The following is a 12,443-nucleotide window of genomic DNA, read 5'->3' on the forward strand; positions in this document are numbered from 1 at the left end:
GAGTAGATTTCTTTTGTTTGCCTCTTTCGCCTCTTACTGCTGCGGCTTGTGCTTGTCTCCTGGTGTCTCCCTCCACATGTCCGCTTGGGGAGTTGGCAAACCTACTGTAGAAAAATAGCACACGGGGTTTTAGTCAAGTTTTTCCATGTTTTCCCCTTTCCAGTTCTTGTCCTCTCAATCCCTGAGTACTGTTATGATCCTGAGCTCCCTATCTGTCTTTGTGTCCCAGTGGATAGTGGTCTCAGACTGCTTCATTGTTTTTACCATTATTTTGATCTTTAGGGAGAGCAAATGCCTCTTTTGTTTCCAAAGTAGATACACAATTCACGTAAAGATATATTCTTGTTTCTTACACATAAGGCAGCACAATACATATGTCCTGGGTTTTTTTGTTTGCTTTGTTTTCGTTTGAGAGGAAGTCTTGCTGTATTACCCAGGCTGGCCTTGAATTCCTAGGGTCAGCTAATCATCCTGTCTTAGCCTCCCAGAGTAGCTGGGATTACAGTGCCTCCACTGTACCTAGCTAAATGTCCTCTTGCATCTTACTATTTTCTGTTACTATATCTTAAAAATAGCTTCGTATACATCCGTTGGAAATCCTCCTTTTATTGTGGTGACATATACTACTTCATCACTTAGGTGTGCTGTGGATATTCAATAATTTACAATCAGAGTGTTAATCTTTGATTTGTAAAAACTGATTATGGAACTGTTATTTATTTTTCTTTGAAGATTATACACTTCTCCTAGGTTAACAATAATGTAATTAATAGGCCATTGCCTTAGAAGAGATAAGGAAAAGGCTTCATGTTGGGGTGTATTGTCTATTAAGGCATGTGTACTTTTTAAAAATGTTGGTACAGTGTTATAGCTTGCAAGCTTGGTCCTTGGGGTAAGAAATCATTTGGCTTGCAAAGTCATGTCATGCCTGGGTTCAGATATGATAGAGAATGAGAATCCTTCCCAAATATCATTAGCTTGAATTTACATTAATCTTCCGTATCTCCTCCCTATTAATTACTCTAACCAATCACATCATTCAGTCTTTAGTAGTGACATAAACAGTTTGTGTTTGTAACTTACAACCTATGTCTTGAAAGAGCTGATATTTTAAATAATCCAGATAGGGGCTGGAGAGATGGCTAGGGGTTAAGAGCACTGACTGCTCTTGCAGAAGACCCTGGCTCAGTTCCTAGCACACACATGGCGGCTAACCCTCCATACTCCAGTTCTCGAGGATCTGATGCCCTCTTCTGGCCTCTATGGGCATTGCATGCATGTGGTGCACTTGCATGCTAAATAAATCAAAAAATTTTTAAATAAGTCAGATAATGTCCTCTTTGCCTACATGCCAGACCCTCAAGATTGTAAAGTTGTAGCTTTTTATGAATCAAGATGAAAAAGTTGATATTATTCATCTTTCTGAGTTATCAAATCCTTGTTTTCAGGGGTGTAGACTGATCCATGGTCTAGTCTAGTTTAGTAAATGTTTTAGATACTTGACCCATCTGTGTCTCAATTACTGACTTGGTCATTGCTTTATGAAAGCAGTCTTCTGTAATGGCTGAGTGAGCAAGGGTGGCCATGGCTCAGGAAACTGGTGTCTACTGAAAATGCCATTGGGTTAACTCCACTGGCCAAAAGTTTTTTAATCCCTATTCTAATGCACTGATCAAAAACAGCAAACAGAAGTTTTCTATTTAAGTGTTATAAGACTACCCAAAACCTTCCTTTGTACATGAGATGAGGCTAAAGTTCTTTTTTGTTTTTTCAACATTTTAAAATATTTTTGTATGATTCTTGATATATCACAAAATAGCCATTTCCATTTCTACCTTTTTTTTTCCAAATTGAAACTTGTTACTGAAAGCTGATAGAAAATAATGAACATTAGGGAATATTCATATCAAAATTTAATTTTGTAATCTAAACATTTTTTTGCTTGTTTCAATACAATAAGAATTTTCATTGCCATAAAACCTATACATTTTTTAACAATGGCAAACATAAAAATGTACCATTCTACTTATTTTACAGTGTAAAATCTAATGATATTAAATACATTCAACAAGGTTGAATAGTCACCACTATCTCTAAATCTCTTTTCAACCTATGAAACTAAAACTCTCTGGCTATTAATAATTCCCCATTTCTCCTTCCTTCCCTATAATCCCTGGCACTTAACTACCTACTGTCTTCATAATTCTGGCTTTTCAAGGTAATCTATGGAATCATTTACTGTTTGTCTTAGGGAGGACTGGCTTATTTCTCTTAGCATAATGTTTTCAAGACTCTTCTATGTTGGAGCAATGTCAGAATGCCCTTTCAAGGCAAACGTGTTGATGAACATCTTCATTGCTTCTACATTTTAGCTCTTGTGAAAATGGTGCTAGGAATATGTATACATGTGTTCCTTTGAGACTCCACTGTCAGTTCTTTTTTTAAAAATTTTATGTGTATGAGCCAGGCGTGGTGGTGCATGCCTTTAGTCCCAACACTCGGGAGGCAGAGGCAGGTGGATCTCTGTGAGTTCAAGGCCATCCTGGTCTACATAGTTCCAGGACAGCTGGGGCTACAAGGAGACCCTGCTTCGAAAAAAAAAAAATTATGTGTATGAGTGTTTTGCCTGGGTATGTGTAATTGCAGGACATGTGCAATGCCTGCAGAGGCCAGAGGAGTCCCTCAGATTTGCTGGAACTGGAGTTACCAATGGTTATTGGCTACCATGTGGGTGCTGAGAACCAAACCCAGGTCCTCTGCAAGAGTGCTTTCACTGCTGAGCTGTCGCCAGCCCCCTTGCTTTCAATTCTTTACTCATTTGTTTAGGTTAATGATAAAGCCAGGAGCTTTAAGCTTCATCAGTCGACCAGACAGAGTAAGCAAAGTCTGATGGGTTAGGTTGGCCAAATTTTAAAATGTAAATTCTAAAATGAATCATCTTAGAATTAAGCTATTGCTAACTAACATCCTGTGATATATACTTTCTAATCTTTTTAGCCAAATAGCTACATAGAATTGTACATTATTTTATCAGAAACTTAGAGCCTAACCATAGAATCATTTCTCTTCTCCAATCCTTTCAAAATCTCCCGACTCACCTGACTAAAATTACTTAAGCAGTTTTTAATGAAGACCAGCAAAATTAGGAGCCATAAGTAAAGTCTTAGACATTATGCTTAGCTTTAAAACTCTGTGGCATATAGATTTTCAGTTTTCCTCTTTTCTAAAGTATACAGCAAGGGAGAATCATTCCTCCCAGGGCATTGTACATTCTTAGTAAGTAGCATTCTGGTCTATCACAGAACCTATGCATTAAATAAGAATTGCCAAAATAATGTTCAATATTTTAAAGTCTTTTTTATGGTTTTATGTTAGTAATATTTTCCTTATTCAACTCACTGAGATAAGAAAATAATTTTATGCTTATGTGTACAGATTAAAATTCTTATTAGCCACATCCAAATATTACTTGTAGTCATGTTTTAGAAGATATATCAAAACTCAATTTTGATATAATTTTTATATCAAAAATTTATATAAATTTATATAATTATAATTTTCTCTTTTTTTGTCTTTTTGAGACAGTGTCTCCCTGTAGTCCCAGCTGACCTGAACTCACTATATAGAACAGGCTGGCCTTGAACTCACAGAGATCTGCCTGCCTCTGCTTCCTGAGTGCTGGGACTAAAGGCGTGCACTACCATGCCTGGCTCAAAACTCGATTTTCAATAACACAATTCATGTAAAAACATTTGTGTCACTAATGTTTTGTTTTTTTCATTCAAACTTAATTTCTAGGATTCACTTATCTTATACAGGTTACTAGTGACTTATCCTAGATGTGACAGGTCTCAGTCACAGCATAAGCACACTAAAAATATTGTGTAAGATTACCTTGAGGCGATGCATAGAAGGTACATATAAAACAAATGAATTTTCTTGTTAGAACAAATTTCATCCCTAAATTTTTTCACTGTATATAAGTATTGGAAAATGCCCCCATCTGAAATTCAAACCACTTGTGAAACCCACGAGTTTCAGATGAGGGTTACTCTACTGTACTTGAGTGAGACTTACGTTTCTTTCTTTTTTTTTTTTTTTTTTTTTTTTTTTTTTTTTGGTACCAGGGATTGAACCTAGGATAGCTCATATACTAGGCAAGTGTTGTGTCACTGAGCTGTATAGCCCCAGCCCATGGGTCTTCAAATGAATTATAGATTTCTAAACTTCCATTTTTATTTTTTGGTAGTGCTAGGGATTGAATCCTGGGCCTTGCATATCCAGGCAAATGCTCTCCTACTGAGCTGTACCTCCCACCAACTTTTCTAATTCCTGCTAGGTCAAAAATTTACATTGAGAGATTTAAAGAATAGAAGTTGTACGTTTAGTCTTAGGAGGTATGAGGGGTTTCTGTGTCTTTCAGTTTTGAGTCACATACTTTGTAAGTAACATCTTTTCCCAAGTTAAAATAGAAGAATATGTATAAGTACATGTTGATCTTTAGCGACTGCAGAAACTGTATTTTGCCATTTTACCATAATGAGGATAATTGAAATTAGTCTGTGTTTGGGGATTGGGCAAATACATTATTTTGCAGAACTGGAAGAACAGACTCGAAAAGCTCTAGAGCTGGATCAGGAACGAAAACGAGCAAAAGAAGAAGCAGAGCGGCTGGAAAAGGAGCGTCGAGCTGCGGAGGAGGCCAAGTCCGCCATAGCAAAGCAAGCTGCCGACCAGATGAAGAACCAGGAGCAGCTGGTAAAGAGGAGGGAATCTTGAGTAGATGCCTGGGCCAGCCCTGACCTGCCTGTTGGCCTTCTGATGCAGGCCAAGCTGCAAGTAACAAAATGGGAAAATAAACTGAACCTTTTATTTCTGCCTGAAAAAAAAAAAAAATCCTAAAACTAAACAGAATCAAATGGGTTGCCTTCTTTCATTTTCTGGCCCGTTCCCAACTAGATTCTCACTTCCTTCCTGTGGACAGGCTCTGCTGTGGGACGTTTTTGCTAGATGATTTGACACATAAGACAACATAGCCATACTTGCTTGGGTTTTTTTTTTTTTTTAATCATTTAATAGGTCTTATAGTAATGAGAGGCAAGCATGACATTAAGAAGATTCTGAATTTACCTATTAGTTCAGGCATTTGCTATTTGTCCTTGGGTCTTTTGTGTTTTTTGAGACAGGGTCTTGTTACATAACCCTGGCTAGCCTTGAACTCTTGATCCTCCTGCCTCCATTTCCTAAACGCTAAGAGTAGATTCCAGGTTTGTGACATTATGCCTGCTCTTTTGAGTCTTTGAGCCTCTTGGTTTTCTTTTTGAAAAGAATAATACTACTTTGTAGGATTGATGAAGAATCAGATGAGATTGCTGATAAAATCCCTTTCAAATTATAGCGCATTCTGTAATTTTTATTTGGTGATAAAAGTTTTAAAAATAGCTCTTAGTTGTATGTGTTAAGTGCCTACTAGGGAAACAGCACGAACTACTTATTCATAGAATAAAATCTTTACTTTGTCTTATGTTATCTCAAGTATTTGAGCTATTTAACATTGTCAAGAAATGTTTCCCCTTTTTAAAATGGAAGACTTAAGAGAAACACATAAAACAACCCAAGCATGTACCTGAAAACTTTTTTACTTTAAAATATAAGAATATTAAAAACAGGGACTGGAGAGTTGGCTCAGCAGTTAAGAGCACTGGCTGCTCTTGCAGAGGACTTGGGTTCAATTCCCAGCTCCCGCATGGTGTCTAAAAACCGTCTGTAATTCCAGTTCCAGGGGATCCAATGCCCTCTTTTGACCTCTGTGGGCGTTAAACGACATGGTTGCACCTACTTACATGTAGGCAAATAAACTTATAAAATAAAAATAAAATATTTTTAAAAAATATTAAAAACATTACTGTTTTTAAGCTTGGCATGGTGGCATATGCCTTTTATCCCAGCACTCGAGAAGCAGAGGCAGGTGGATCTCTATGAGTTCAAGGCCAGCCTGGTCTATATAGTGAATTCAGGTCAACTGTGGCCACAGGGAGACCCTGTCTCAAAAAGACAAACACACACACAGACACAAATAAAGCATTACTGTTTTTATAGTACTGAATATTTTAAATTTTAGGCAGCAGAACTTGCTGAATTTACTGCCAAGATTGCACTTCTAGAAGAAGCCAAGAAGAAAAAGGAGGAGGAGGCTACTGAATGGCAGCACAAAGTAATCATGTTTGTTCATTTCTAGCTTTGATTGAATAGCTGTTCTGTACCCAGTAGTTACCCCAGCAGTATGCTTGCTGACTGTACCAAGGTGAATATAATAAGATAAATGCATGTTCAGCCCTTTGGGAATGCAGAAGAGGTGATCAGTTCCTATGGTAACTAGTGTTTAGGAAACCCATTGCATTTAAGTTGGACCTTGAGTAATACATTAGTTTGGGGGCTAGAAGAAACCAAAAATGATTAAGGACCGAAGAGTTGGTCCTTCTAGATAGGAAGGAATTGAATGAGTATAGGAGGTATGAATGTGCAGGAGAGATTGCAGGACAGTCAATTTTAGGAGATGGAGGTAACAAGCCTTGCTGATAAGAGAGAACTGAGTTACAGGAGACTAAATAGATGCCCTGCTTAAGTTAAGTCATGGGAAGTGTCTAGAGACATCAGACCCTGGAGATTTCAAAACAATGAGCATGATCAAGTATGATTTTATATAAATAGCTTAGCAATCAGTGTCAAGTATGGATTGGGGCATTCACTGCTTAAGAGATAAACAGGAAAAGATGTGGTTACGAACATAAGGAATGGAAAGTCAAGAAATATTACTGAAACAGACATGGCGACTGAGTGAGGGAAATAAAGTTGAGTTAGAAAGGTGCAGTTCTATTGCTAGTTAGATTTTCTTTTGAGGTTTTCTACTAGCATATTTTTATTATACTTGGATATCACGGTGATGTTTTCATGCATGTATGTAAAGCAGTTTGATTATCTTCACCTCCTATTGCCCTCTCCTCCTCATGATCCCACTGATCACTTCCCCTTCCACCTAGTTACCCACACTGTCTACTTTCATGTTTTGCTTTGTTTTTAATGGACCAATGAGTCTTTTAGGGTTACTTACCAGAGCACAGATGAGGGTTTATTTACAGGAGCATGAATAATTTACCAGTGGATATACTACTGAGAAAAATGTCTCCCCCTCTCCCAATAACTGTTAACTGCCTATAGAGGGCTGGGAGCTCCTCCCTTCAGTAGTCTTTAACTGCTTATAAATCCACAGGGAGTACTGGGGACTGCTAAGATTTGTAATGAGAATCTCCAAGTAGTTCACAAGTATAAAATCAAGCTTTAATTGGAGGGATGGGCTGTAGAGGATAATGACAATTAAATTCAGTATCATCATTTCTTAAATACGGTTATAAATGCTGGGCGTGGTGGCACATGCCTTTAATCCTTGCACTCAGGAAGCAGAGGCAGGTGGATCTCAAGACCAGCCTGGTCTATATAGTAAGTTCCAGGCTAGCTGGGGCTACAGGGAGACCCTCCCTGTTTCAGAAAGATAATAATTTTTATACCCAAGGAAGTTATGTGCAATATGTTATGATTTTTCTATAACAAAATGCACTTACTATATAAAAATGATCTTGTTTTACTCTTAGATTTCTTTGTAGCAGTTTAAATTTTATTAGTACATTTTTGGTACATTAAAGTTACGTATGTATATATGTAAAATAATGTAAAAATGCGTGCATATAATCTAAAAGGTATAAAACTTAGTCTTCCTGTTATACTGCTTTTGTCAGAATTTCATAGAGCCTATTTAGGGGGATTTATGAACTTCAGAGACACAGACTTTGTAAGACTATTGTAGCTACAAGTTTAAAATATGCACAGTTAGCAAAAATTAATTTTAAAAGAAAATTGCATTCCTATGAACTATTTAAAAACTTCTGTGTACCCTTCTAAACTCTTTCCTATTCCTATATTTATGTACACATTTTAATATTTATGTTTTCAAAGTTTAAACAGTAAATTTTGTAGATGTAATTTACTCTGCCTTTGTGCAAAGTAGGATTTTCCATTTTCTCTTTTTGCTATAAAGTCTTTTTAATAGAGAAGAGTCACTCTTTGGTATTTATTAAAGAGACCTTGGAATGCCCCTCCTCCTGTATTTGTCTGATGGCTTCCTCATAGTGACATTTTGTTCATCTTTGTATCCCAATATTTCCTGTAAACTGAATTTTGGATCTTAAAGCTTAAGGAATTCAAGGATTTTTAAAACTATAATGATGATAGGAAACTTCCACATAGTTTTTAGGAGCCCTTTTGAGGATGAAAAAGAGTGGTCTTAACAATTACATAGGATAACACCGGAAAGGACTTTTCTAGGCAAGTCAGGAAAATATAGTCCCCTGTCATTAGTGTCATGTTGTATCATGTGAAAGGAGTGGACACTATCTAGTTAACCCACCATTAGGTTAGTGATTTTGTTGTTGTTTGAGACAGGGTTAACCCTTGCTGGCCTAGAACGCCCTACATAGACTGGGCTGGCCTCGATCTAGAGATCTACCTGCCTCTGCCTCCTGAGTGGTGGGATTAAAGGTGTGCACCACCACCCCAGGCCTTATATTAGTGATTTTAGTTAATCATGGATTAAAGTAATGACAGTCCGATTCCTATATTATCTAGTTTTATTTTTTGGCATGTGGCTCAAATATAATCTATTAGTTGTGACATTCTTCAGCATTATACAAATAAGTCATTTCCCATCAAGCATTTACATAGCAATTATAGTAACAATGGAGGAGCCTCTATCAGCAGCTTTATTTGAGAAATGTGTTTTTAAGATTTTTGTCTCCTACCTTCTGGCATTCTGTAAAAAGAGAGCTTTTATTTACAAGGACCTATTGTCAGTTTTTGAAATGTAGTTTTTGTTATGTAGACAGGAGAAATTAGTTCTTTTTAAATTACCAGTTACATGAACTTAAAAGTTGTTTGTCCATTAACTTATTTTTAATGTCCAGGCTTTTGCAGCCCAGGAAGACTTGGAAAAGACCAAAGAGGAGTTAAAAACTGTAATGTCTGCTCCCCCACCGCCCCCTCCACCAGTCATTCCTCCCACGGAAAACGAGCATGATGAGGAGGACGAGAACCACGCTGAGGCCAGCGCCGAACTGTCCAGCGATGGGGTGATGAACCACAGGAGCGAGGAAGAGCGTGTGACCGAAACGCAGAAAAATGAGCGTGTGAAGAAACAGCTCCAGGTACCTGCAGGCTTGTCACACGTTCCCCAGCTGCAGTAAACTCCCTTTCAAAGAACTGAGGTCTTCACAGCAAGAGTCAGCCTGTGATTGATTGTCCTGCAGGAACATCGTCTCGTTTTTCCATCCTACAATTCTAATGCTTTTGCTAATTGATGAGTTAGTTAATTATTGGACTCAATTTGAAAAGTACAAAGTATTTAGTGCAGTGTAGAAGGTAAATTTACTTTTTAAACAGTGAAGTGTGCATTGAAACATGATTATTAATTGATGATATATTGCATTACTTTATTTGTATTTTATAATAGCAAAAGGTCAGTTTATTAAATTTACATTTAAGGTCAGTGTAGGAAATTTTCAGGTTTTTACAGCATTTTAGAAATTATCTAATTTTTAAATTGGTGAAATCATTATTAATAAAGGAGATGATAGTTACAATATTAAGGCTTTTGGAGAAAGCCTCCATTTCATATAGTAACTTTCCTCTATTAAAGTTAAAGCAGTTTAGAATATACAAAATATTATGATTGATGACCATAGAAAAGAAAAGCCATAGATATCCTCCCCCAGCATGACCATTATTGAAATTAAAAGAAGCTTGCATGCTATAAAGAAAATCTCTTCATGGTGGAAAAATTAGTGTATTAAAAAGTCAGATTTACTATATATGTATTTTTGCATCTTTAGACCATTTTCATAAATTTTTAAAATTTATGAAATAGTCATACTTTAAATGTATTATTTATTTTTTAAACTAGGCATTAAGTTCAGAGTTAGCCCAAGCCAGAGATGAAACCAAGAAGACCCAGAATGATGTTCTTCACGCCGAGAATGTGAAAGCAGGCCGTGATAAGTACAAGACTCTTCGACAGATCCGACAAGGCAATACGAAGCAGCGTATTGATGAGTTTGAAGCAATGTGAGAGCTGTTCTTTTGCATATATGTTCTTCATAAGCTGAACCACCATCAGAGAAAAGCAGGCCTTTGCAGATGCGGTGGAATGCAACCCACCTTGCCAAAGCACTCATACCAGTTTGACTGTGGTCGCTAACAGGAAATTGAACAGGAGCTCTTCAACATTAAGGCAGTGTAATGTCATGCTCAGTCTTTTTGGGGGGGGGGGCAGGGAATGAATAATAGTATTCGATCACTTCTTTTTACATTTTTCTTTTGTTTTTGTTTCTTTTTTTCTGTTGAATATTGACACTAATGACCATGTCTGACAAATGTTTATGTGTGGTTTGAACACTTTGTACATCTTAAAGGATAATGGTGGACATTTCATCGCATGTTTAGAGAACTCAGTTTTTCCGTGCTTAACCTGCTTACATTTCCACATTCCCTCTCACATTTTGTCAGTGTGCCCTTCTCACATCCTGCCGTGTCCCTGGAGCTATAACTCTGCTATCACACAGCTCACTCACTGGTGTATTTAAAATGAGGCAGCAGGGTAGACAGAATCCTGCAGCCATTGTATGGAAGGTGACTGCATTATGATTAGAACATTTAATAGTGCAGTGTGTAGCAGGTGGTTTATTTTTTTCAAAATCCCAACTTAATTATATCATTGGACATTTGTTTTTTATTAAGTAAATACAGTCATCTTTGACAGCTGCAGTGATTGGTGTTTTGTGTCTGTGATCCTTTGGTGGTTTTCTTGTCTGCTCCTTCAGATGTAGCCAGCAGGCAGTAATGCCCAGAAAGATGTATGATGAAGCACTGCCTGCAAGCAAGTGGGCTCTGAAGAAATCCAAAATTTTTGTTTTTTAATTGACTTATAAAAAACAGATTTCTAATAAAACATTCCATTCTTGGTAATTGATTTTAATCAGTAAGAAGAAAATCTGGACTTTCCTGGAAGAGCAACATATGAAAACATCAGTTCTAAGAAGGGGACAGTAATGTTCCCTCTCTCCTATACCCGTGCCGACTGTTGAAACAGTGGTGTGTGGCTGTGTGTTTCATTATACATGGACAGTCTCAGTCATGTCCTTCGTTGAATATACTTTTGAGATTCCGTTTTGTGTTTGTTTTGTTTTTTCAGAATACCTGAGTGCTAATTTTTAAACTGCCTTTTTGTTGAATTAAATTTTGGGACTCTAATTGTATTAAAATTGTATGTTCTCTCTGTTGTACATTTTCCTGGAGGCGTGTTACATGTCTGAGGAAGTGTGTATGTCTCTATGTGAAGAGATGTTGCCATTGCAGCGTGTGAAGAATGTCTGTTCCTTTATTTCTGATATGATGGTTACATTATTTTAGCATATTTGATTTCTAAATCACTGTGCTTATTTTATTTTCAGTCACTAAAAACCTAATTTCAATTACGTCTTACTGGTGATGTCTTTCTAGGTAGAAAGATGTTCTCATATTTTTTTGCTCATGAAACACCTGGGTTTAAAGATATGGAAAGCCTTGTTTTCTCTGTGTGGTTCAGCTACTTCCGTTTGGTATTATGCACTCAAACTTAAACTTATCTATTAAAATTGCCATTTTATTAAACATTTTTCATGCACAGTAGATTCAACTTGTGTCTGAAAATATCTCTTGTGGCTTTTTTGATTTTGCTGACTTTTTAAAAGGATTAATTTGGGTAGACATTATGAAAAGGAAAGGCTTTACTTAATATATTTTCTGGACTCTGTAGGGCAAAAGATAACTGGTTGACCTTGAAGTGACTACTGTCCAGTGGTTGTGCACATGCCTCTGAATCCATGAGAGTGCTTTTGGCTTTTGAAAGCTGAGAGGGAGAGATGCTGGACCTTACTGTTCATGCTTTGAAACATAAACGTTCACGTTTCCAAAGCATTAAAGCAATTGTCCTAATCACTAAAAAGTAAATGCATTGGATTTTCCTTCCTTTGAATTGTGTGCATTACCACACCAGTGGTAATTACTACACCAGTTGTTACAGTGTTGAGAAGTTACCAGTTTTGTTTGCTGTTCATGTCTATTTGTAGATGAGGATTCAAATGGGTTTAATCCATTTTTAAAGCTGTGTGAAGTTTTCTAAACAGGAACAGCCATTTGCAATAAGAGTTTTCATAGTGATTAAACCAATCATAACTTTTATCATTAGCAGTTGGGAGCACATGTTCTTACAGCAATGTAAAAATACACTAATGAATATTTGGTGAATTCCCATAGGCTTTTACCATTAGCATAAATTTGTGTTGTACAAATAAATTAGT

General features: G+C 36.9%; 1 protein-coding gene across 3 annotated transcripts in view; it reads left to right on the top strand.

The window, feature by feature from the left end:
- Rdx (radixin) overlaps positions 1–12,443 on the top strand; it is a 90,548-nt gene that overhangs the window by 46,897 nt on the left and 31,208 nt on the right. For all 3 annotated transcript variants that reach the window (XM_029563411.1, XM_008832812.2, XM_029563412.1), the window contains exons 12-15: positions 4,598–4,758; positions 6,122–6,214; positions 9,015–9,254; positions 10,010–10,170. In XM_029563411.1, coding sequence (XP_029419271.1) covers positions 4,598–4,758; positions 6,122–6,214; positions 9,015–9,254; positions 10,010–10,170 — 655 coding nt within the window. The remainder of the gene's footprint in view (positions 1–4,597; positions 4,759–6,121; positions 6,215–9,014; positions 9,255–10,009; positions 10,171–12,443) is intronic.

The sequence above is a fragment of the Nannospalax galili genome, unplaced genomic scaffold, assembly GCF_000622305.1.
Source record: "Nannospalax galili isolate Female #2095 unplaced genomic scaffold, S.galili_v1.0 scaffold335, whole genome shotgun sequence".
NCBI lineage: Eukaryota > Metazoa > Chordata > Mammalia > Rodentia > Spalacidae > Nannospalax > Nannospalax galili.